Raw genomic sequence first — 25,044 nt, forward strand, 5'->3', positions numbered from 1 at the left:
CGCTTCACTCGCAATATAATTGTTTTCTGAAATGCATAAGACTTCTCTTAATGTATTTTGTCTTAAATGCATGCACAATTGTTGGGAGGAAAACGAGCATGCACATTTGAGAGACAAGACAATTTATATAATTTTTGCTGATGGTTTGTTATGAGGTGGATGAATTGATTATGTAATGAATATAAATAGTAGACGTATATGCTGTATATATATATATATTAAAGAAACTTTGAATACGTACACAATTTAGTGTTGGCATGTATTTTCTTATTTTACATTTTGAATATGCGTAAAACATACGTTGTACATGAAAGTTATACATGTTACATGTACGAAAAGAATAATATTCGGCATGCATGTTCTGCCATTCAAAAATACAGTTTGTGTACTTGTTTTGTATTATTAATGAATGTGAATTTGAACGTTTTTTTAAAAAAAATGTTGCAACACAAATGCTTTGACACAGACTTCTACCACCTTTTTGTGAAATTTACGAGGATGATAACGTCTTTAACACTACCACTACTACTACTACTAATAATAATAATAGTCATAATAATTTCATATTATTATTGGTACGTTTCTCCTGGTACTTGCCCCCCCAGGTACAAGTTCGTGCATGTGTGTGGGTGTTGAGAGACGGTAATAAGCAAGGTTTGAAATAGAGAAAACACCTGGTTGTGGCCTTGAATTTTTTGAAAATTTGCCTTGAAAACCGGGAATTATACTTGAATTTTTTCATGGTCCTAGAGTAGCCACCCTGTATTATAACTTTCAAGTTTTCAATAGGCTTATTTTTCAAATTTTGTCGCTCTGGAGGGTTACATGGTTGCCCCCCCCCCTTACCGGCCCTGCTTCAGCACCACATTTCAACCTGGTGGTGAAAATTTGAACTATTTTTATTTTCATCGGCATTTATTTGGTCTAGGAATTAATTCGTGCAGTTGTTACGCACACATTGGAGCTGTAGTTCAAACACAAAATACATAAATACCTTAAGAAAAATATTGTCCATCGCGAGCCACCACTTTCGCCCATCTGTCAGGCAAGTTACGGATTCCGTGGCGAAAGAAGTCCTCATCCTTTGAAGCGATCCAGTCAGAGACCCATTTTTCGATATCTTCTGAAGAAGTGAACCGCTGTCCAATCAAATCGTTATTCATACAATCGAAACAAGTAGTAGTCCGAAGGAGCAACGTCTGGTGAATACGGTGGGTGGGGTAAAACTTCCCATCTGACATTTTCTAAATAGGTTTTGACCAGTTTTGCGACATGTGGGCGAGCGTTATCATGTTGAAAAATAAGTTTAATATGTCTGTTCTCCCATTCTGGTCGTTTCCTGGCCAGAGCTTGCTTCAAACGCATTAATTGTCGTCGATAACTTTGTCCATTAATAGTTTCACCCGGTTGCAGCAGCTCATAGTACACCACACCTTTCATATCCCACCATATGCACAACATAACCTTTGCACAGTGAATATCTCGTTTCGGTTGTGATGGACCTGGTTCACCTGGCTTCACCCAGGCCTTTTTTCATTTCGGGTTCTCGTAATGGATCCACTTCTCATCGCCAGTAACAATGCGATGCAAAAACCCCTTTCTTTTCTGTCTTTGAAGCAGCAATTCGCAAATGGTTTTTCATCTTTGAATTCATGTGGAACCCAATGTGACATCTTTTGAATCATTCCCATTGCTTTGAGGCGTTTGGAAACTGTTGTTTGATCAACGCCTAATGCTTCTGCAAGTTCTTCCTGCGTTTGACACGAATCCTGATCGAGCAATGCTGTCAATTCTTCGTCTTCAAATTTTTTTGGCTGTCCAGGTCGCTCTTGGTCTTCCAGGCCGAAATCACCACTTCTAAACCGTGCAAACCACTTCTGACACGTTCGCTCAGCTAGCGCATGGTCACCATACACTTCCACCAAAATACGATGACTTTCGGTAGCACTTTTCTGCATGTTAAAGTAATGAAGCAGAACACCCCGCAAAAACACTTTATCTGGCACGAACTGCACCATGTTCAGTTGACTACAAAATGCTGTTGTTGACGCGTCAATTAACTGCCCTATACTACGAATGATGCACGCTGACAGGAGTTTTCAACGCATGTGTGGCTACACGGAACTGTGGGACGATACGCTCGTTACGCCATCTCTTGTCCAGGCGCACGAATTAATTCCTAGACCAAATACTTCCCCATTGTCTTCATACCCTCTCTACTGAGTTTCACCACATGCTCTAAAGAGCTCTGAATTGTAGCTACCCATCAGTGGCATATGCTGGGTCTAAGACCCGGACTAGCTCACTATGACACCTGTTTCTAGGCTGTGTAGGAGGGGAGAAGACTAGGCTCATTCTTGGAAGTTTTCAAGGAAGCCATGTTGCCATCCCAACAGTGTTCAGGTTGCCAACTTATAAAAATTCAGGTTGCCAACTCCTAAGAATTCAGGTTGAAAACTTCTAAGAATTCAGGTTGCCAACTTCAGAATCACCATTATCTTCTTTTAAAATGAGGCAGATTCACAATTTCCACTTCACTAAACATCGGAAACGGTGGACCTAGGGATGTTTAGGAGGGTGGAAGTTTCGCGCACAGACGTCTTACACAAGTGACATCCAACCACCTGACCATGTTGAAAGTTCGTGACTTCCTCAGACCGTCCCGTACTGCTGTCTCGCACTGTCTGCAGACTACTGAGATTACTGACCATGTGTTCCATGTGGTAGATGGAAGTACTGTGTCACCCTCTGTGATAAATACACGTTTCGCGGTGTGACCGGATACTTTTGATCACATACAAAATCGTATTTTGCGAACATTTTTAAGTGGCTTTAATCAGTAAGTACAGTAAAAAAAATGTGTGAAAAGACATACAAGGTTTTTTTTCCCACTTCCAGGTTCTTAGAGGTCAGCTGTCACAGCAAAGGGTGTGTTCTGCAAATAGTGACAACAATCAAGTTTTCCCCACACATCAAAGGGAAGAGCTAGTGCAGCAGTTAGAAACTCTTAATTTAAAGGTAAGTTGAATTTTTTATTTTAGTTAACTATCGTACTGTTTTATCTTCCCCGACAGTGTAGTGGGTGATAACATTGTCGCCTTTTAATCAATGGGTTCTGGTCTTAATTTCCAGTGGACGTACATAACAGTTTAAATCCCACTTTAAACTGTAGGTCCAGTCCCAATTAGCTTGTCTGTGCATACAAGTGTACTTAAAACAAAACTCAGATTCGTATTGTAATGTTTTCAGTGTACCTACTGTTTCAGCTAGTGTGCTCATGTTAGAATGGCCCAATATTTTTTTTAATTTTTAAAGAGTTTTCCCAAGTTGTATGTGTGTTTTTATTAAAGAGAAAGGTTCTATTCTCTGCTTTTGGGATTTTTTTCTTTTTTTGAAAGTCGATAACTCAAAAACTAAGAGCGGAAAAATCTGATATTTGGCAGTTTTCGTCAACTTTACTGGTACTACCCCTGCACCAAAAATTATTATTTCAGAGATGTCAATGTTCAGACCCCAATTGATTTGGAATGGAATGACCCGAATACTAACAGAAAATTCAAGTTCAATGAAGGGTAGGTTTGATGTTAGGAGTTATTAATAATGTTGGCTGGGCGTTAAAAACCTTCCAAATTTCTTTCTTCTCTTTTCTCTCTCAAACTTTAAAAATTTTGATGAATAATGATTAATGTGGATATTTTGTCAATGTATAGTAGTAAGCCCCATTCTCTTCCAGTGTATGCAAATGGAACATGACTTCCAGGCAGTGTTGGATGAGAAGGAAGAGCTGGTCACCGAGAGGGATGCGTACAAGTGTAAAGTCCATCGCCTGAACTTTGAATTGAATGCACTCCTCAAAGGGGACAAGAGTAAGGTGGTTGATATTGATGCCCTTGTTATGGAAAACAGGTAATTGCTTTTGACTGAGGGAGCTTTGAAACTCAAGTGGCAAGCCATGATGACAAACGGCTAATGTCGCTCACAAACAGACCGTCCGAAATAAATGCAAGCTTTTGGTGCTGAAGTGATATTCTGAGCTATATGTGTGTTCAGAGTGGGCAGTTTTCTCAAAGGTTTCTGGGCTCGATACCCAGTGGAGGCACATAACAGTTCAGATCCAACTTTAACCTGTAGGTCCAAACACATTTAGCTTTGCCATGCATAAAAGTGCATTGTCATTGCTTGTCATTTTGGTAAGCTCCCTAATATGCTTTAAACTGGATGATTAATATTAATTGGTGATAATCAGGGATGGAGACAAGTTAATCTTATTGGTGTCGGTTGATATAGGCATGTTGGTGTATTAGTAAAATTTCTAATAACCTAGTGAAAATATTCAGTCATTTTGTTATATTTTTATGATGGTATAATTCATATATACACCCTGCTTTTGTAAATACCTAGTTCCTTTTTTTTTCCTGCCTGCCTCTGTGCTGGACTTGCCAGCATCACATGCTGTAAACCCGGAGGTCCCTGGTTTGAACACTGGCCTTTGCATGCATTTGTCCCATCATCAAAACAATTAATTGTTTTTATTTTTTGTAGAAATTTTGAACATATAATGTAACCAAATTACTAAAAATCAGTATTTTCTATTTATTTGTGTTATTGTCTATAATATACTATATACTGTACGAGGGATGATTGGAAAAAAAGGTTACAAAGCCTATTATGGCGTATGTGTTAGACATAGCTGGAAGATCAACACACCTGATGATAGAGGGTACTCAACACTAGTCCTCGATGTAATCACCTTTTTTGTTCAAGCACTTGTCACAACAGTAGATGAGGTTTTCCATACCGGTTGCACAGAAATCCACGTCAAGTTCTCATAGCCACCGTGAGGCAGCAGTTTTGACATCATCACATGTCAGATAATGGTGGCCAGCCATGTTCTGCTTTAGAGCAGGAAAAGGTGAAAGTCACTGGGGGCTAGGTCATGGCTGTAAGGGTGGTGCTCTAGTTGTTCCCAGCCTAAACGCTGAATACACACAACAGTTTTTTTGTGCTGAATGGGGTCTCGCACCAGACCTTTTCTTCTGATGGCATGGAAGTGTCCTGTAATACCTTTCAGCATTCACGGTCCCTCCCTGTTCCAAATACTCGATCAGTAGCACACCTGATACGTCCCAGAATACAGTGCATAAAACTTTCCTGGACGAAGCAACCACTTTGAATTTCTTCCTCCGTGGAGAAGATACGTGCTTCCATTCCATGGATGGCTGTTTCCTTGATGGAGTGAACAGATGCAATATTGTTTCATCACCAGTCACTGCCCGGTGAAGAAAATTGTTCCCCTCTGCTGCGTAACGCTGCAGGATATTCAGCGACGTCACCGTTCTGTTGGTCTTATGGTTCTCTGATATTGACCGTGGCACCCATTTCGTGCACACTTTCCTATACTTAAGTACATTAACCACAATATTCTGCAACAAAACAAACATGTTATTAATCTAAACATACATTTTCATTGCGTTACAGTGAATAAAACAAAAGTTATATGCTTTATAACTTTTTTTTCCGATCATTCCTCATATTATGTATAGCGTGATTAGGCAAGTGTGATGACAATTTGAAAATAATCTGTATAAATTTAATCTATGAAATGGTAGGCATTTCAGTTATGTAACTTTTTCATGATTTATTTCTGCAGGTACTTACAGGATAGATTGCATCAGCTAGAAGAAGAAAAGGACCTAGCAAGTCAGTCATTAGTGAAATATAAAGTAAGCATCAAATCACATCTTACTTTCAATGATAGTAGTTAAGCTTCTCATGCGGAAATACAGTGAAAACCTTATTTTCTTCTACATGTTCCCATATTGCACACTGGTTACTACAAAATAAATGTGTTATAGCATTTTCTCACACTTTTTAGCTTTTCATGGTTGTTGGAAGTGTTGTAAGCAGGGCACGAAATCCTGGGGGATGGAGAGGGATTTCCCCCACCAACAATCTTGGCCTCAAAAATCCTCCCCACCAAAAATTGCCGGTGGGGGGAGAGTTTTTGTTATAACAATTACTTGTAATTTCAAATATACTTTACTAAGAATAATATCGAAAACACACACAAATTAGTGTAGTTGTGTGTTCAATGCTTTTTCTCTCTCAAGAGATCATTAACAAATCTACATCAATACGCACAATAAAACAAGAATGCAAGACAATAATAACTATGAAATCTAATTGATTTATATTAACATAAAGCAAAAACTAAACAAAAGCTTACACATAATAAAACCATTTCAACTATTACACAATTTATTAACATCTTTAACCGGTTAGTAAAGGAATTAGTTAGCTGCTTTACACTACTGATATGTATAAAAGTAACAAAGTAATTTCCTTTATGTAATTAATAATCATAATAATAATATATTTTAATTGAGTAATTTATTTTTACTTTTAATAACATTACAAATATGTATATCGTATAATTCACACACATGTTTGTGGGGAGGGGGGTTTGTACATTAAGAACTTTCTCCCCCTCACCAGTTTTCAAAGTGTTTTTGTAGTTGTGCACTTCTTTTTCTTAAAAAAAAAGTTTGGTTTTGGTGTTGTCGATATGAGACGAATTAGTGTTCTACAGAAAATATTATTTTTTTATGTATACAGGGTGGTCCATTTTGTATCTACCATTGTTATTCGACAACTCTTTCCAAGTGTAGATATGCAGAAGTCTCTCAGTCTTAGTCTGCCATGGAACATTGGTCAATTCAGGCTTGAATCACATGAGTGGAGGCATTCATCCGAAGCAACTGGCACTGCACAGTGATGCTTCAGAATGCCAGAGAATATGCCTCTTCTTACCTGAATACTTCTGTTTCTGCACACTGCCATTGGGCATTGTTTGGCCCACCTTGCTGTTCTGCTCTGGCACAGGCTGACGGCTATCTTCATTCGAGTGTCCATTGTCATGAATGGAACTTGTTCGGGAATGCCTTCACTGTTGCGATTCATGTCTGAATTGGCCACTGTTTCATGGCGACTCCTGTAGCTGCCTACGCACGTGAGGCTTCTGCACGTGCGTGCCTAGCAACAGTATTGCCAAATGACAGTGGCAGATACAGTGAAACCTGCCATAATCGGTCCCTTTATTAAACCGAAATCTGTCTTGAATGGAAATATTTCCCTGTCTCTTGACTTTAGGACTGTAAAACATGTTAAATTCCCTGGATTAAATGGAAACTGTCTAACTCGGATTCGGAAATCAGTAGAAGCCTTTTATGGAAAATTTCCAATGTTCTGGAATGCATTCTTCTGAAAGAAATGTTATCTCTCTTCTCAGTTTCCATGCTAATCACAGGGGTGATTAGACACCCAAATGTCAACCTCACTTCCACGTAGTACACCTTGGACTGCATTTTGAAAACTAACAAGGGTCTGGTGTCTGGACCCATGGCAAGTATAATCTTCTATGGGACTTGGTGTGCTGCCTATATATGTTTGAGATTGTCGTTTCATCTATTTCATTCCATCACCATTCATGCTCATCTTTACAATTAGCCAAAAATTGCAGAAACGTGAAGTAAAATAAATGAAATCAATCCACCAGTCCCCGCTTATCACCTTTGGAATAAAAAGAGAACTCAAGAACACCACAAACGAGGACATATAAAATAGCGTGGAAGTGGTCCCTGCCAGGGCTGAAAATCACTGTGTGCCAGGTCCTATTTTGCGGGAATATGCCAAAAATGTTACCCAAAAAAACTCTGGAAGATTGAATCCAAAGCATGGTTGAAAAGTTTTCGTAAAAGACATCAGATAGTTTTTAACAAACTTGAGTAGGCTGCGGCATGTATTTAATTTCATCTAAATTATTATGCATTACACTTTAATAAAATGAAAATGTGGCTGAAAAAAGTCCTGGTCCCTTCCAATTCTGTTTAAGGCAGGTTTCACTGCAATATGTACCACCCTGTGTTTGGCATGTATAGTTCTGTAACTAATAGACAAGTTCACATATTTCCTCAGCATTGGGAAATAGTTGTAGTATAGTGCGTATTTGTTTGGTTTTTGGCTGTGTTGTGTATAGATCGTACTGTGCTGTCCACATTGGTACATAATGCTTGAAAGCCAAAAATCTGCCAAGCCATCATAATTACATTGCATCTAATTCATTTTTGTGTCAGTTGTAGAACATGCCATTTCTTGTAAAGAACGATTGCCACAGTACAGTCAGTCGCTTGGTAATTTCTACATCGCAGTTATGATTCAGAAGTTTTACAATAGAAAATATTTAATCGCTGAATGTACAGAGATCTAAGCTGTGGAAATTGTGAGGAGACAAATGTTTGCTAGTCAATTCAGTGGCAAAACATTGGCACAGAATGCCAAATGCACAGGTTCAATCCCTAATGGACTGGTCAAGCTGTGACAGCCAATGTCCTGGATGTATGTTGTCAAACGAAACTTTCAAACAGCTTGCTTCTATCCTTTTGCATTGAAAATGTATCAGAATGGGATAACTTCTGTTACAGTGACAGCAGTTAGCAAATCGGTGTATCGGACATCAGTGTAAAGATTACTTTCTGTTGAATATATAGATATTTTCTAATTACAGATGAGGGTTAATTAAGAAATAACGTAAGAAAATCTGGTATTTTTTGAGGAAACGCATGAAAAATTGAAGCCTTCAGAACATTGGCAGTTTTAGCCCATATTAAAAAAAGTATGTGACGCTGTGTGGTAAAAACTGATTGTAGAAGTTTATCGTTTGTTACTGTGACAGCAGTTAGGAAACAAAATACTGATGTATATATGCCTTCATGGCGTGGTGCTAAGCACAGGGGAACACTTTACCTTTTTACCTTTTTATTGTATATCGATGTAAAGACTACAGTAAATCATCTTTCTGTTTCTTAACTGCTGTCACTGTAATAAAAGTCACACCTTCATGATTAGTTTGAAATGCCGAAGCATGGGAGCTTTGCCGCGTGAATGTTTGTTTGGAAACATACATCCAGGTCACTGGCTCTGGTGACATCATGCTTAGCCAGACCATCGCGACACAATTTTCATATAACTATTCGTAAGTTTAATTACATATCTATTTCCATGTTTGCCACAATTTTAATGTCACCGAATGGATGCTTTGGTTTTTTCTCCACTTTTGAGTTGTATGAGTGATAAAATATTATGAATAAAATCCTTTATTTAGGGATAACGCTGCCGTGACACAATACTGTTAATATTCTTTACAGATTTATTCGTACTCTCTAGGTATTGGCCAATAGAGGTTTATTGGTATCCTATAAATAGTATGGGATGGACCAATATTGATATAAAGTTGTAGATATTTCTTGAAGGAGATGAAGGTATTGTTAACCTCCTTAATTATACATGTATGTAGCCATGTCAATGGTATTTTATTTTAAATTAAACTGTATGTTTAGGCATTTACGTTACAAAAGTGGGTCATATGAAATATATGTTTCTTAACATATATATAACTAGAAAATGATACGAGTTTTGCACTAAATTACAAGCCAAGTACTTAAGTTATGGGCATTTTTTTCTGATGTGCCTATATTGCCCAATAACATTAGTGTACCGATTCATCTGTTCCATCCCTAATAAATAACATGAAATGTAGTGCAAAATTCTACCGTTTTCTTAATGTTTTTATGAATATAAATATATAATTCATGTACCAAGAATTTGTAAACATTAATGCCTTTCCTGTGTCTCCTGGTCACAAACATTAGGCGAACAAACTATTCATGTTCTTAGAACATTTATATTTTTATATCATATTGGTAGAATACTGTTTATCAGTGTTGGTAAATGGTGTATACAGTTTCCATTGTGAGATGGTTCTTCAAAGCTGAATACATTTCTTTCATTAACCTCTTCCGTACTAACAGAGCATGTTGGAGAAGAAAAAGAACAAGGGGACGGTGAAACTAGGCTCAACTAACAATTCTGGCATGGTTATGTCTCACAAGCAGGGTGAGTGATCTCCTGCCTTTATCAGTATAAGCAGGCCTAGATTTTGGAATGTGCGCATTGGGCAAGGGGTGCAAGAAACTTTACTCTGCAATATTGAAAGATTGCAATATTTGGTGACCTGATTGGTAATGCATCAATATCACTTTGTTGCCTTACTGACAGTACAGTGGCTTTGTAATCAAGTATAAGAAAAGTGAATAGAAAAGAACCCCACTTTAAACTGTAGGTCCAGTAATTTATTGGGAGTACATACATTTGTATCGCTTCGTTTTATGGAGACTCGTAGTATGTACCGTACTAGTGTATGCTGTTCTTGAATTATTCATCTTGGATAAAATAATTTCATAGTTCCCACTGACCTCAAAATCCTGGAAAAGTCAGGGAAATTAAATTTCTTGCTTGAAACTGAAAACACATGTTACTTTTCCTCCAAACTGTTTTTCTTATTTTGAAATATTTTGTATTAAACTGTTCTTCATTTTCCATTGTTTTCAACAGCGTTGAATAATCTCGATTTATTTGGAATAGTATGCATAGCTGAAGGCAAACCAGTACTATTTGTTAGGATGTTATTTAAAAGTACCTGGAAAAATCTGGGAATTTGGTTTTGCAAAATGAGTGTGAATCTTAAATTTGAATTCAAGGATATTATTTTTAAAGGAAACCCGTACCATTACAAGTACAGAGATACACTTCAATGGTTGTAATGATCAAAATTTAATATTTGCTGCAGGAATTAGTTCTAATAAAATGGCATTTGTATCATGCAGTGACATTACTATTAACATAAGCATCATCATCATCAGTATATTATGTGCAACCTGCAACATTTACTATGCCCATTCCATGTAGCACCCCAAATCTAGGCCTGAATATATTTTTTAATGTTTAACATTTATACTGTTAGTGTAATGATGATTTTGTACTTATTTAACTTATTGGATGCATGTTGCTATAGTACTGTGCTGTATTAAACATCAAATAATTACTGAAGTCCTCCAACTCTTTATATATCATGTTGCAAGACCAGGGTTGTGGGTTTAAATCCCAGGTGTAAAACTACTAATGTTCAGACATAAATGTTTTTATTAGGCCAGAATCGATACTCATACTGCCGGCCCCTGTGGCAGAGTGGTTAGCACATCATGCTACGATGCTAGGGGTCCCAGGTTCGAATCCTGGCCTGGGCATGGATGTTTCTGAGTGTCCATTCATCAATTTCATTATATCATCCCTCATTCCCATCTTCGCAAACTAGCCAAAAGTGGCACAAAAAAGCGAAATAGAATAAAGCAAAGCAAATCAAATCAAATCAAATTGATACTCATACTGATGCCTATTGTCTCATCACTTCCTATTGATACTGATGCTTGAAAATAGTAACAATGAAAGCTGTTCAAAATATTGATTAATATTAGTGTGTAAGTTTTCTACTTCAGTTGTATGCAACAATTTATCAAGAGGTTTGCTTTAAAATATTCCAGAATTACATCATAAAATTTCAGTTTTTCACACAATACTGGTACCAAATAAATGAATCATTTCCAGGACTGCAAAAGTGTCACATTCCATTTTCGGAGACCTTATGAAAGACCAACACGTTTGAAAAAGTTTTATTTCTTGATTATATAGAAACATCAGATTTTCTGTGTACTATTGTAAACAGTGTGAATTTTAAACTACAGCAGAAATGTTTAGAATTGCTGCATAGAATATAATTATTGAATGACTGCTATATCATTTGAGTGGCTCAGGATTATAACTTGACAGAAGTGTGCAGTAAAGGAAGGCAGAGCAAGCACTGCTTACGTTGTTTTTTAAATAGAGCACACTGTTGCCTTGCTCTCACTCTAGACAATAGAGGTTCGGATGGGAACTTTTTGATCACTCCTCAAATAGTCTGGACCTTGCACATAGTGACTATCATGTCTTCCTGCACCTCAAACACCGGCTTGTGTCTCGATTTGAAGAAACATCGTTACGGTTTATGAACTAACTATATTTGAACTTTTAAAATAAAATAAAGTAAATAAAGGATAGTGCCTTGATTTTTTTATATGCAATAAAACATTCTGATAATCAGGTTTTGCATAGACCTACATACTAACTAACTAACTCCCTAGCCTTCTTAAACCCGAAGGTTCATGGCTGCAGCAACACAGGCCTTCCATCTTTCCCTATCTTGAGCAAGATCTATATACTCTTTTCCATCCCTACCGATTTCCCTTAGGTCCATCTCAACGTTGTCCCTCCATTTTCGTCTTGGCCTTCCTACAGGTCTCTTACCATCAGGTTTCCCAACAAGAATCCTGTAAACTCCTCTTTCCTCTCCCATTCGTGCCACATGGCCTGCCCACCTAAGTCTTCTTGATTTAATTATTCTAATAATATCTGGACATGAATACAAATTATGTAGTTCTAAATTATGTAACCTTCTCCACTCACCTGTCTCCTCATCCCTTTTAGGTCCAAAGATTTTCCTAAGGATCTTATTTTCAAAGACCTACATACATTGAATTAAATAGCAAGAGCTCTCTTTAAATTTCCAGCAGGAAGAGTGTTTCTGACCTTAACCGGCTACTGAAGGAACTTCTTTCACTATTGTACAGCAACTGGAGACTGTGTAGCAACTGAAACCAATGTTAACTCAATTTTGAATGGAGTTCGGGTTATCAAGCTGCTAATTTATCAGAAGTGCAAAGAACTATTAGAATTTGATGTGTAACTGTTTTTTTTTTTTTTTAAATCGAAAAGGTTCAGTGGTTATTATGCATGACTATGCATTATGCAAAGTATATTTTTAACACAATAAACTAGTGATAAGTGGATCATTAATCTTCGGACTGTGAGGTTAATGGTATTTGTGTATTTAAAGTTCAGCAGTTGTTGGAGAAGGGGACATCATCCCAGCTACCCAACACAGCAGCCACCCTTGCGGACATGAAGAGCCTGTGCCTGGCCCTACTCGAAGCTCTCAGTGACAAAACGCTTGCTCTCTCCCATCAGAAGAAAGCTAATCGGTAAGACAGTATATATTTTTAAAATCTGTGTGCTTTATGTACGAGGGTAATTTGGGAAGTAACCGCTGATGTGGCATGGCACTAGTAGTGGTGGGCAGTTTAAAACTCAATTTTTGTAGGCAAAAATAGCAAATATTTTTTGTAGAATAATATACAAAATGCTAATCATGTTAAACTCTAAATAGTGTCATTATCATTAAGCTCTAAATAAACATGGCAGCTGATAATATTTTTCAAATTATCATTAATAGAAATCGTCAGAATTCAGATACAACGACTGTAGTTACAATTATATAGTACATCCAAAATGTTTTATTTTTCTGGAAGAAAAGTTACTGAAATTATTGTATAGGTTCATTAACACACTCAATGGACTTTTTGAAAGCAGATCATATATACATTATCAGATAGAGAAAAGTGTGTATTTACATATATTTTTTTATTTGCTAATCAAATTGTTCAAACATTTTACATGACCGTTTACCAGAAAATTCCTTTCACCACATAAAAAAAACATATCTGTATGTAGTGTAGCCGAAAAACATACGTGATTTAAATTTAAAAATCTGATTTAAGTAAAAAAAAAATACATAATGTTTTTTTAAATAATAATCATGATTTTTGTACTCTGCTTTAATATCATAAGCTCTTTTTGTTCTTGACAATTTCAGTGTAAAATGGCCATCTGTGCTGTATCTGGAATTTTCTCAATAAATAAATACATATGATGTACAAGTACAAAATCCTAATCAAGTGGTGAAATTTGCATATCTATTTTTTTTCTTTCAGAATTTTAGCCAATCGAATAACAGAACTGGAGCATTGCCTAGAAACTATTCATGGAGGAAAGGAAATGGCATTCCCTTCCCAGTATTTATTGGAAGGTTACACGAGCTCTGAAGTGGACAAGGAAATAGGAAGGATTATAGCAGAAGAGAAGAAGAAAGGTCACTGCGAGGATAACGAAAGTGTTTTAACTGCAGAGGGAAGAGCGTTGGAGGTGGACATAGATAAACTCCTACCAAGCCCGACACATGAAGGTAGAATGCAAATGCGTGGGGATGAAGTGACTGTCCGAGTGCGTGATCCACAGGATAGGCATGCTTTGAATAAATCGCCGATGCGAAGTTCGTTGTTGTCAAAGTATAGGAGTCCCATTAAAACATCTAAGAGTGTCGAGAAGCAAGTTTCTAGGAGTAAAAATAAAGGTGAGTTATTACCTCTTTCGCAGGATAAATATTCTCGCTGATTAGGGTTACCAGACCACTGTAAGGAAGAAGTAAGATGTAGGACAAATATTGGACATAAGTATTCACAGTAAATAATTTAACTGTTTGGAAACATTAGCAAGTAATGTGAATCCAGACATTTTCAATTAAAATGTAACCGTTTTTAAAATGAATTCGCCAATACAAAATTCTCGAACTCTATGCCCATACCAACTCTTGAAATCGTAATAATTATAAGTTCAAAATATTGATTAATGTTACTGTGTGAGTATTCCACTGCGATTCTATGCAGCCGACCACTGTGTCAGAGTGGTTAGCACAGCATTCAACAAAAGCAGGGGTCCTGGGTTTGAATCCCACACTGCACATGGGTGTTCTTTGTGAGTATCCCTTCAACACATCAGTGCTCATCCTCATCTTCGTGATTAGCCTGAAGTGGCCTAAAGTGAAGTACAATTAATCAACCCAATTATATCCATCAATTTACCAAGATTTTTGCTTTAAAATATGAGGGTCATCCAGAAAATAAAGACAGTTTGGTTATACAAAATGAAAAACACAATATTTATTGGAAAAAAAAATTCTGTTACATACCTGAAGCTTTCTTCACTTCTCTACATAATCACCTCCTACATTTAAACATTTGTCATATCTGGGCACGAGCTTCAGAATTCCCATGTTATACTCTTCTGCCGCCAGTTTATTATGGCAGGTGGTCACTGCATTCTCCAACTCTTCATCACTTCCAAAACGTTTACTGCCCAGAAACTCTTTCAGCTTAGGAAAAAAGGGGAAATCGCTAGGAGCAAGGTCCAGACTATAGGGTGGATGATCAAAAATTTCCCATCTGAATTGATCCAGCAATTCTTGAGTTGCACCAGCAGTGTGAGGGTGGGCATTGTCATGCAGAAGCACAATTCCTGTTTTGGATGGCTCGCCGTAGTGTTCTTCGAGTCTCACAATAACGATTTGCATTGATCGTACTGCCTTTTGGCTGAAATACGCGAGTGGTCTTTTGTTTGAATGCAGTGACCACCTGGCTTAATGAACTGGCGCAGAAGAGTATAACATGGGAATTCTGAAGCTCCTGCCCAGATACGACAAATGTTTAAATGTAGGAGGTGATTATGTAGAGAAGTGAAGGAAGCTTCAGGTATGTAACAGAATTGTTTTTTCCAATAAATGTTGTGTTTTTCATTTTGTATAACCAAACTGTCTTTATTTTCTGGATGACACTTGTATACAAGATTTATATCAGAATATTAAAATACATGTTATGCAATGACATAATCCAGTTTTTCACACAAAACTGTTGCAAAATAAAAATGAACTCAATTTTGCAATGAATTTACTCAGGATAATTAGACTCCATGAAAGTATTACATGTCATTTTTGGGGACCCTGTGAAGGGCCAATGAGTCAGAAAAATATCGGCCAGTATCGGTAAATAAATTCCAACCGATATTTTGGTATCGGTATCATCTCAGCCCTAGTCATAATACACGGTAATTGAAAACGAAGGTGCAACTTTGGGTAGTAATGCACATGTTTCACCCTTCTGATAGATTTGCCAAAGTTACAACTCTGAATTGTTAGTGTCTTTGAAACCATGGACAATGACTTGATGTCTCGTGCATAGCATGTACTTGATTATCGTTTGGATGTTTACCGCATTACGTGTGGTTCCCATGTTGAATCTTTGTAATGTGAGTAAAGCTTCCACAGTTTCATGTTGGTGTCTTGTCTGATTTTCTATCATAAATAGTAACGTCGTAATAACTGTGTAAAGTTGCAAGATTCCTTTTGAATTACCCTGTATAATTATAAAACTGTACAGATAAAATTTCTGAAATTATACTGAACCAACAACATATCTTTAAAAAAATCAGTGAGGTTATTATTTCCCTCTTCTAACATCGACAGAAAGACCTAATCAATATTTGCGTTGAAACTTGGAATGGAATAAAAACGAAGACACATGCTGCATTTACTGCTAGTGCTATCAAAACAGCTTTTCATAACATATTGGTAAGACTTGAAAGATTGTCTTAAATGAAGGTATTCATATTAAATAATTGACCACAGTACTGCAGCTGCACAATTTGGTTTTCTATATCTTTGACTGAAATATTCATTTTCTTAATTCAAATTATGTGATGCTCAAAATGAAGGACATGTCTGAAAAATAAATGTGTCGGGTAGCTGTACAAAATAGTATTTTTCTGCTTTTCAATCTTTTCAGTATTTATGTGTGCACATTGCAAATGATGGCAAAGTTAATAGGTAAATTGTTACTCTTGTTTCTTGTAATGTGAGAAGCAGAGGACAGTAGCATCAGGGAAATTCCATTCCTTTAAGAAGTAGAATAAATAAGAATGTACAAAATGACTTATCTAATACAATTATCTGCCATTCTATTAATACATATTAGATAGAGATTAACACCATACTTTTAACATGTGTAGGCAGTGGTTGAAATGCAAATTTGCTTCTGTTCAAGCCGTCACATGAGTGGGTTGTATTCGATTTCTTGATAGAAATGTGGATTATCGTTGACCAGAAATAAAAGATTCAGTTGTGGGAACTCTGATACATAGTGCATTCATCGCTAAGACAAATGGCCTTGTTGAGAACTTGTGAGAAGCAGACATCATGCTTTTTGATACAGGATTAATTCCATATCCGAATAGCTCATTCACTGGCAAAGAGTGACAGGATTTTATGTTCAATTTTTTCGAAAGTGGTCTGTCTTGGATACACAATAAAATATTTTGTATCAGGGTTCATTTTAAGAGGGGGCAGGGTGCACTTATCACTGGTTTTTCCTGATTTCTTTACTACTTTTATTTAAAAAAAATTATTTCTTCAAAGCTTTGGGAGGCTGTAGCCCCCTACATACACCAGTGTATATATTGGTTCAGATATTGGTAGTATTTTTCTATTGGCAATCAGTTTCGTCACATTCCTTCCAGAATAGTAGTGGTGCGATTCAGACGGTTTCTTTGTTATCAGTGTAGCCACCTTAAACTTTTTATCCATCTTGTTTGTTTTTTATTCATTTTGGTAACCATGGAGGAAATTATGAAGTACCTGTATATAGGATACAAGTCCTATCTTCAATTAAATCTCTCTGGTTCTCTGTGCTAATATGTGGATTTATTTTTCAGGTGAGAGCATATGTGTTGGTGGGAGCAGCAGTGAAGACAACTTCACGGAAGATTCTCTGCCTCCGGAACTTCAGAAGCTGGTTCAAAAGGCACTCGAAGAGATGCAACACGAATCTGAAGATCCTCCGTAGCCGAAACTGACAAAATGTATGAAATAAATAAATTATATTTTCTTTTGTAGTAGTGGTGGTGTTCTAACCCGTAGAGCGTACATTTAATAATCCATTTGAAGCATTTGCATTTAGTGAGTCTCATAGTAAAGTTATTAGAACTCATGAAAATGGCTGAAAATGAATACACATTAGCAATATGATAGAAATAAGTTTGTCACTAAAATGATAGTATTTTTATTATTACTACTAATTTTGCATTGAGACTCATTTGATATTTTATGATGCTAATTGATTATGAATTTTTGAACTGCAACCATACAGCCTGGTGCCTGCCTTTCTTACTGACAAATATGTTTCATAAGTTTAATACGAATTTTCTTACTCTTGTTGGTTCCAGTATACTCTTGAGATCTACTCACTATTATATATAAATATATTAATAACTTACGTTTTGCGAGTATGTATCTAGGTAATTCCGACGTTTTGGGTTGCAACTGGTGAGCAGCCTGAAGAAGGGAGCAGTTGCATCCCGAAACTTCGGAATTACCTAGATACATACTTACAAAACATAAGTAATATATTTATATTAAATTTGTGAGTAATTCACACAACTTTCATCATGAATTCGAGTACTCACTATTAATGTGAAATTATCTAAAATGGATAGTTAACCCTTAAATGTTGAGATGTGACACATTTGTCACATTTAGTTGAGGTCGCTCAAGTTCTTCATGGAATATTTACATTTTATATTTGATTCATTATTGGTAAATTAATTTTGGCACTTTATTGGTATTGACAAAAATTTCATATCGGCCCATCCCTAATATACAGTGTGTTTCAAAAGTAGTGAGCCAGCTCCCGTGGCAGAGTGGTTAGCACATCGTGGTACGACGCCAGGTGTCCCGGGTTCAAAACCTGGCCTAGGCATGGATGTTTGCGAGTGTCCATTCATCATGTCATTACGCATCCCCATCTTCGCAAATTAGCCAAAATGGCACAAGAAGCAAAGTAAAATAAAGCAAAACAACCAATCAATCAAAAGTAGTGCAACCCTAGAGTCCAGCCAAGCTGTCTCGGTGCAGGGACGGCTTTTTCTGGCAGTGACCCACTGTTGCCACATTTAGCGACGTGGGAACTTGCAGGCAAACAGCTGATTAGGCCTACCGCTGTCCCTCTGTACAACAAGCAGCAAACTTAGAATTCATTCTCCCAGAAGCAGCCAGGATTTTGTCAAAGTAACCATTCTGTGCTGTGAATGGAGGCTTGGAAGTTAGAGTGGCCCAGGAATAATGATTGTAACATTAGAACTGCAAGAGATTCACATCAGATTTTCTGCATTATACCAGGTGTGCCAGTTAATAATTCTTAATTGATCCGAAAGAAAACAAGTGTATCTGGGGAGAAAGGTAACAAATGCTTTATTCAAAGTATGCACCATCGCTAGCTATACATTGTGCCCATCTGTCCCATCAAATTGTGGATGCCCTTCCAGAAAAATCGTTCACATTTTGAGGTGATCTAGTCAGCAAACCATTGTTCGACATCTTCGTAATTGTTGAAGTGTTGCTGGGAAAGTGTGTGAGACATCGATGAAGACAAGTGGTAGTCCGAAGGGGCTAAGTCTGGTGAGTATGGCAGGTGGGGCAAGAATTCCCAGCCAAGTGCAGAAACGGTGTCTCTGACACCTTTCGCTGTGTGTGATGAGGCATTGTCGTTCTGCAAAATCACTTTTCCATGTCTTGTCGCCCAATCTGGGTGCTTTTCGATCAATGCATGGTTCAAATTGATGAGTTGTTGACAGTAGCGAACGGCATTCACTGTTTCACCTGGTTTCAGAAGCTCATGCTACACCACACCCTTCTGATCCCACCAAATGCACAGCATTGTCTTCCTTCCGAAGCGATTCGGTTTTGCAGTCGATGTAGAAGGTTGTCCTGGGTCAACCTATGACTTTTTGCATTTTGGGTTTTCGAAGTAGATCCATTTTTCGTCCCCAGTCACTATTTGATGCAAGAAAGACTTTCTTTCATGCCGAGAAAACAACACTTCACACATCGTTTTTCGCTTTTCCATTTGTCTGTCGTTCAGATGATGTGGGACCCATTTTTCTGCCTTCTGGATCTTTCCCATGGCATGAAGACAATCAGATATGGTTTGGCGACCAACATTTAACCTCTCTGCCAGTTGTTGTTGCGTTTGCGTATCGTCTTCGTCCAACAGTGCTTGCAATTTGGTGTCTTGGATTTTGTTTCGGCTGGCCCGGGCGATTTTTTCTTTCAAGTCGAAATCACCACTTTTGAATCGTCGAAACCAATGGACACACGTGTCTTGCGTTAGGACATTGTCACCGTACGTTTCCACAAGGATACGATGGCTTTCACTCGTGTTTTTCTTTTGATTGAACAAGAAAAGCAGGACATGCTCCCTATTTGGTTTGAAGGTCAACATGTTTCCCACACAAACCCAATATCACGATCACTCACACTCGGTTGCACATCCACTGCATTTTGACAGGTACTGTCCTGGCAACACACTGACGTAACAGTTGAGACTGTGCACCAACCCTTGCTTCCAGCGCCATCCAGTGACAAAATTAAGAATTATTAACCGGCACACCTGGTATTAGCCTCCCACACTGGGATACTTTTAAAATTAACATTCATTTATTCCATAGTAGCTCCTGCATCATTGAATGGTCAAAACTCTTGCTTTTGGTGCAAATGGTCCCAGGTTTGATTCCTGGTAGGAGTTCAAAAATTTGTCGTGAGGACAACTGAGGAGCTACTTGAAAAGAAAGAATTAATAAGCTCCAGTCTTGAAAGCCAGACAAACAGTGGCAATGCAACTTGATCTGCTCACCACATGTCACCCAACGGAAAGCTGTTCCACCTTGGAGTTGAATTATTCCAGATGAAATTCAAAAAAATGAATGGCTGAGGTCTGTTAATTTCTTCCAAAATGGCAATTGTAGGGTCATAATTCAAAGTTTTGTGATTCTAATCTGTGGTTGCTACCAGCAAATAGCATGTGATGTATTTAGGAATATTGTGTGCAAAGTGAAAAAGTTATATTTTATTAGTAGGGCTCGAAAGTTAAAAAAATTATCTTTTTTTCTGAGCCTTGAAAACATTGCTAAACCTGATATCACTCAGTTTCCCTTCTTTAGAACCAGAAAACATTATTTTTATTTTGCATTTTTAGGCAATTTTTCTTCATTTTTGAGGATTATTTATGCATTTGCTAGCATATGCATAACTAGCATAAATTACATATTTAAATTTCCTGAAATGGCCTGTTTAGCAAGTTCGGCATTAATCGAAAATACAGTCAATGTAAAGCACAATATTATTTTTAACTGGAAAGTTCGGCAAAGCAATTAAATAATTAATTGTGGTAAATTTATTTTTCCTCCAGCAATCTTAAAATACTTTGTATGAAACCTAGTTTGAGATCCCACTTTGGTTTTAAAGTAAAATTTGTCACAATATAAAAAATATATATAATCTGAAGTACGCAAAACACATTTGCTTTTTCCCTTTGCTTCGGTAGTTTAACCATCAAACAATGGGTTTTATCGAATTATTCAACTACTCTCTTGTATTCATGATTGGGAAAAGAGAGACGCGGTAGTATATAAATACGGAGAAACTAGTACTCACTTTTATCCGCGAAGCTGTTTTTTTCTTCTTTTTCGATTAATTTCAGTGGCCACTGCCACCATCCTCGTTGGAACTTGCTGCGCTGTTGCTTGGCGTGCGTCTTTTGTTCGTAGTTCTCTGGCTGCCGTTAGGTGCGCTGCTAGGTGCGCTGTGCATCTTGGTGCGTCGTCTGCTATTTCCGGGCGATAACTGCTGCAGTAGTGGAATCCAAGTATGGTGCGCTTGCCCGCTATCGATGTTTAGTTCGTGCGGGAAGTGCATTATGGTGTGCGTTTCCTTGATTTTGGTGTCTATGAGCGTGTGGGCAGTGTGTTTGACTCGAACCTTTTGAATTTTATGGCTATTGTATTTGATATGTCTAGCAAGACCAGTATTGGGTTGAGCTTTTTTCGCATCTGCTAGGTGCTGTTGGATTCTTTCATTGACAGATCTGATGGACCTGCCGATGTAATGAGCCTTGCATTCACACTCTGCATCATATACACCTGGGTTGTCAAGGGGGGAGAGGAAGTACCGTTTGTGCTTGTTCAGTTTATCAGTTATTTTGGAGTTGGGTTTGTGCGCTACTTTGATGCCAAATGGGAGAAGGGCTTTGGCTATGCGGTTGGAAGTGGTGGGATGGTAGGGGAAGGCAAACCATTTATATTGGTCGCTGGGGATTGTGTCTAAAACACAATTACTTTCAGTTTGAAGATAAATTCTACAACCAATCCGAGGGCCTTGCGATGGGCAACCCGCTATCAGCTCCTTTAGCCAACATCGTCATGCACCTGGCTGAAAAAGTGGAAAGATGGCTGACAACTAACAGAATCCCGGCCCTAGAGGTACAAGAGATAACCAGGCTATTGGAAGTTTGTCTAAAACACAATTACTTTCAGTTTGAAGATAAATTCTACAACCAATCCGAGGGCCTTGCGATGGGCAACCCGCTATCAGCTCCTTTAGCCAACATCGTCATGCACCTGGCTGAAAAAGAGATACTCCACACTCCAGAACTACAACACATCCGATATGGAAGATACGCGGACGACACAATAGTTGTATACAAAAAGGCAGAAGAACTCAACCTCCTAGTGAACAAACTAAATAACATCCACCCCAGGCTCAACTTCACCGTAGAGCATGAAAAACTTGGTAAAATCAACTTCCTGGACATCACCATCAGCCGTGCACTTAACAAATTCACAACCACCGTCTACAGAAAACCGGATGCAGGCAACCAGTACATACATGCTCTCTCTAGCCATCCCCCTAAGCAAAAAGCCAATGTGTGGCTAAACTTTTATCGAAGAGCCTTCTCCTACTGTGGCAAAGAAGATGATCTATGAGAGGAGATAGCCACCATCACAGAAATAGCCCTGAAACATGGCTACACTGAATCACAACTTTCCACTTGGTGCAGTAAGGCGGAAATACAGGTCAGACACCCTAACCTACCACAATCAACCCAGCCACAAGCAACCCAGCCACAACCAACCCCCAGCGACCAATATAAATGGTTTGCCTTCCCCTACCATCCCACCACTTCCAACCGCATAGCCAAAGCCCTTCTCCCATTTGGCATCAAAGTAGCGCACAAACCCAACTCCAAAATAACTGATAAACTGAACAAGCACAAACGGTACTTCCTCTCCCCCCTTGACAACCCAGGTGTATATGATGCAGAGTGTGAATGCAAGGCTCATTACATCGACAGGTCCATCAGATCTGTCAATGAAAGAATCCAACAGCACCTAGCAGATGCGAAAAAAGCCCAACCCACTACTGGTCTTGCTAGACAAATCAAATACAATAGCCATAAAATTCAAAAGGTTCGAGTCAAACACACTGCCCACACGCTCATAGACACCAAAATCAAGGAAACGCACACCATAATGCACTTCCCGCACGAACTAAACATCGATAGCGGGCAAGCGCACCATACTTGGATTCCACTACTGCAGCAGTTATCGCCCGGAAATAGCAGACGACGCACCAAGATGCACAGCGCACCTAGCAGCGCACCTAACGGCAGCCAGAGAACTACGAACAAAAGACGCACGCCAAGCAACAGCGCAGCAAGTTCCAACGAGGATGGTGGCAGTGGCCACTGAAATTAATCGAAAAAGAAGAAAAAACAGCTTCGCGGATAAAAGTGAGTACTAGTTTCTCCGTATTTACTCTCTTGTAATTTATGAAAAATCAAACTCACTCTCAGAGTGAAAGTAGTTTAGGTCGTTTTATACCATTTTTGTAATTTTTTAATAATTTTAAGGCCTTTTTTTTTTGTCCTTAACTTTCGAGCCCTATTTATTAGCAATTAGTTTTGGTTGGCAACACTAAGACTCCAGATTTTGGTCAGAAGAAGCAGACACGTACAGTCGAAGTACTGACCAAGCAGCTTCATGAGAATTCCCACATTATAATTTTGTATTCTAAAATTTTACTTTCAAGCATAAGCTATGCTGGTGGGCAAACAATGTATTGCTGAATGTAGTGGGGTATGGCAAAGTCAAACCAGAGTAGCCGGTGCAATTAAAAATCCTTTCAGAAGCACAATTACAGGCTAATTATGAATTATTGTTAATATTAATTACAAATTATTATCTTTCGTGTGATTGTGTGGTCACATGTTGCTTGCACCTGCTGACAAAATTCTGAACTGCCGGTGTTCTAACTTAAGATTTTATGCTGCTAAAATATCATTTTTACACTGCACATAAAATCCCCATTGATTTGACTTCAGCTGTTAATTTCTTGAATTTCCTGCATCAAAAGTATTTTTGAAAATATCTCAATGGAGAAGGATACCTAATGTGATGGCCAAATCCAGATACAATTTTACGTTGAATAATTTGCTATCCAAATATTGGATGATCTGATATTCAGGTATCTGAAATATTTTTTACAGATATTTATATTTCTGTAATATGGATTCTCAGCATATATTTGAAGTGTTTACCTTTTTTTCTAAAACAGATTTCTGAGTTACTAAGTTTGGTATTTATCATGTTGTTTGCTTATTTTTCAATGTGGGGCATTTGCAAGGATAAACTCAAACCTTCACTTGGTAATTATTTACCAGAATAACTTACTGGATTTGAAAAATAGTGATCTGCATGCGTGGATTATCTGGATAATCCGAATGTTTATATTATATGGGTATTCATACCATCCAGATATCCATATTATATCTGAAACAGATATCAGATAATTTAAAATCTGGATATCTGTTATCCAAATTGTGTGGCTATCCCTAATTGCTAATGCAGAAAATTGGATGTGAATGTCACTCGCAAAGTTCGGGTCATCCAGTTTCGGAAACATTGTCTGTTCAGGTTTGGAGGGTTGTTATTTTCAAGTCAGTAGTAGTAACTCCATCATATGTCCCTGTAAATTAGACCAAGGCCATCCTTTGTTGGGTTGCTTATAAGCATGATACCGTATTTATGCGTGTATAATGTGCACCCTGGTTTTTGATAGGGAAAAGTGAGAAAACAATTATATCTTGTATAGAATGCGGAGTATATTTCAGGTGCAAGAAATTGCTTTCTTAGTTCTAGCTCGTAAAGCTTTTGCTATGCCAATCAACAGTGAATGACATCATACGTATTCAATGAGTCACCTGTTGCTATGTGGACCAAGAGAATATCCTCTTGTGTAAACAATTAAGTTGCCAACCCATGCCACCTTCCCTCTCTCCCTCCACTGTGTTTAGCATCCCAAAGCTTTCAATCTTTAACCACCGCATTTATTCTGTAATAGTATAAAGCAAGAGCAAAATTATGTTATGGATTTGCAGTGCTCTGTAAGTTTTCTATTATTTCTTGCCCAACAAATACCGATGATATGCATCCCAGGTGAAGGCTTCCCTGATGGTGCAGTGGTAGCGTCGTTGCCTTGTAATCAACGGGTCCCGGGTT

At 37.9% G+C, this 25,044-nt stretch overlaps 1 protein-coding gene across 1 annotated transcript in view; it reads left to right on the forward strand.

Annotated features, from left to right (window-relative positions):
* The window catches only part of LOC146004405 (coiled-coil domain-containing protein 149), a 55,075-nt gene that overhangs the window by 19,283 nt on the left and 10,748 nt on the right, over positions 1 to 25,044 (forward strand). Inside the window, exons 4-10 of the mRNA XM_083143241.1 lie at positions 2,899 to 3,018; positions 3,734 to 3,906; positions 5,651 to 5,723; positions 9,867 to 9,951; positions 12,827 to 12,971; positions 13,761 to 14,179; positions 17,368 to 17,514. Of these exons, the coding sequence (XP_082999367.1) occupies positions 2,899 to 3,018; positions 3,734 to 3,906; positions 5,651 to 5,723; positions 9,867 to 9,951; positions 12,827 to 12,971; positions 13,761 to 14,179; positions 17,368 to 17,498 (1,146 nt within the window). The 3' untranslated portion in view covers positions 17,499 to 17,514. The remainder of the gene's footprint in view (positions 1 to 2,898; positions 3,019 to 3,733; positions 3,907 to 5,650; positions 5,724 to 9,866; positions 9,952 to 12,826; positions 12,972 to 13,760; positions 14,180 to 17,367; positions 17,515 to 25,044) is intronic.

The sequence above is a fragment of the Lepisma saccharinum genome, chromosome 21 (assembly GCF_977018435.1).
Source record: "Lepisma saccharinum chromosome 21, izLepSacc3.1, whole genome shotgun sequence".
Lineage (NCBI taxonomy): Eukaryota > Metazoa > Arthropoda > Insecta > Zygentoma > Lepismatidae > Lepisma > Lepisma saccharinum.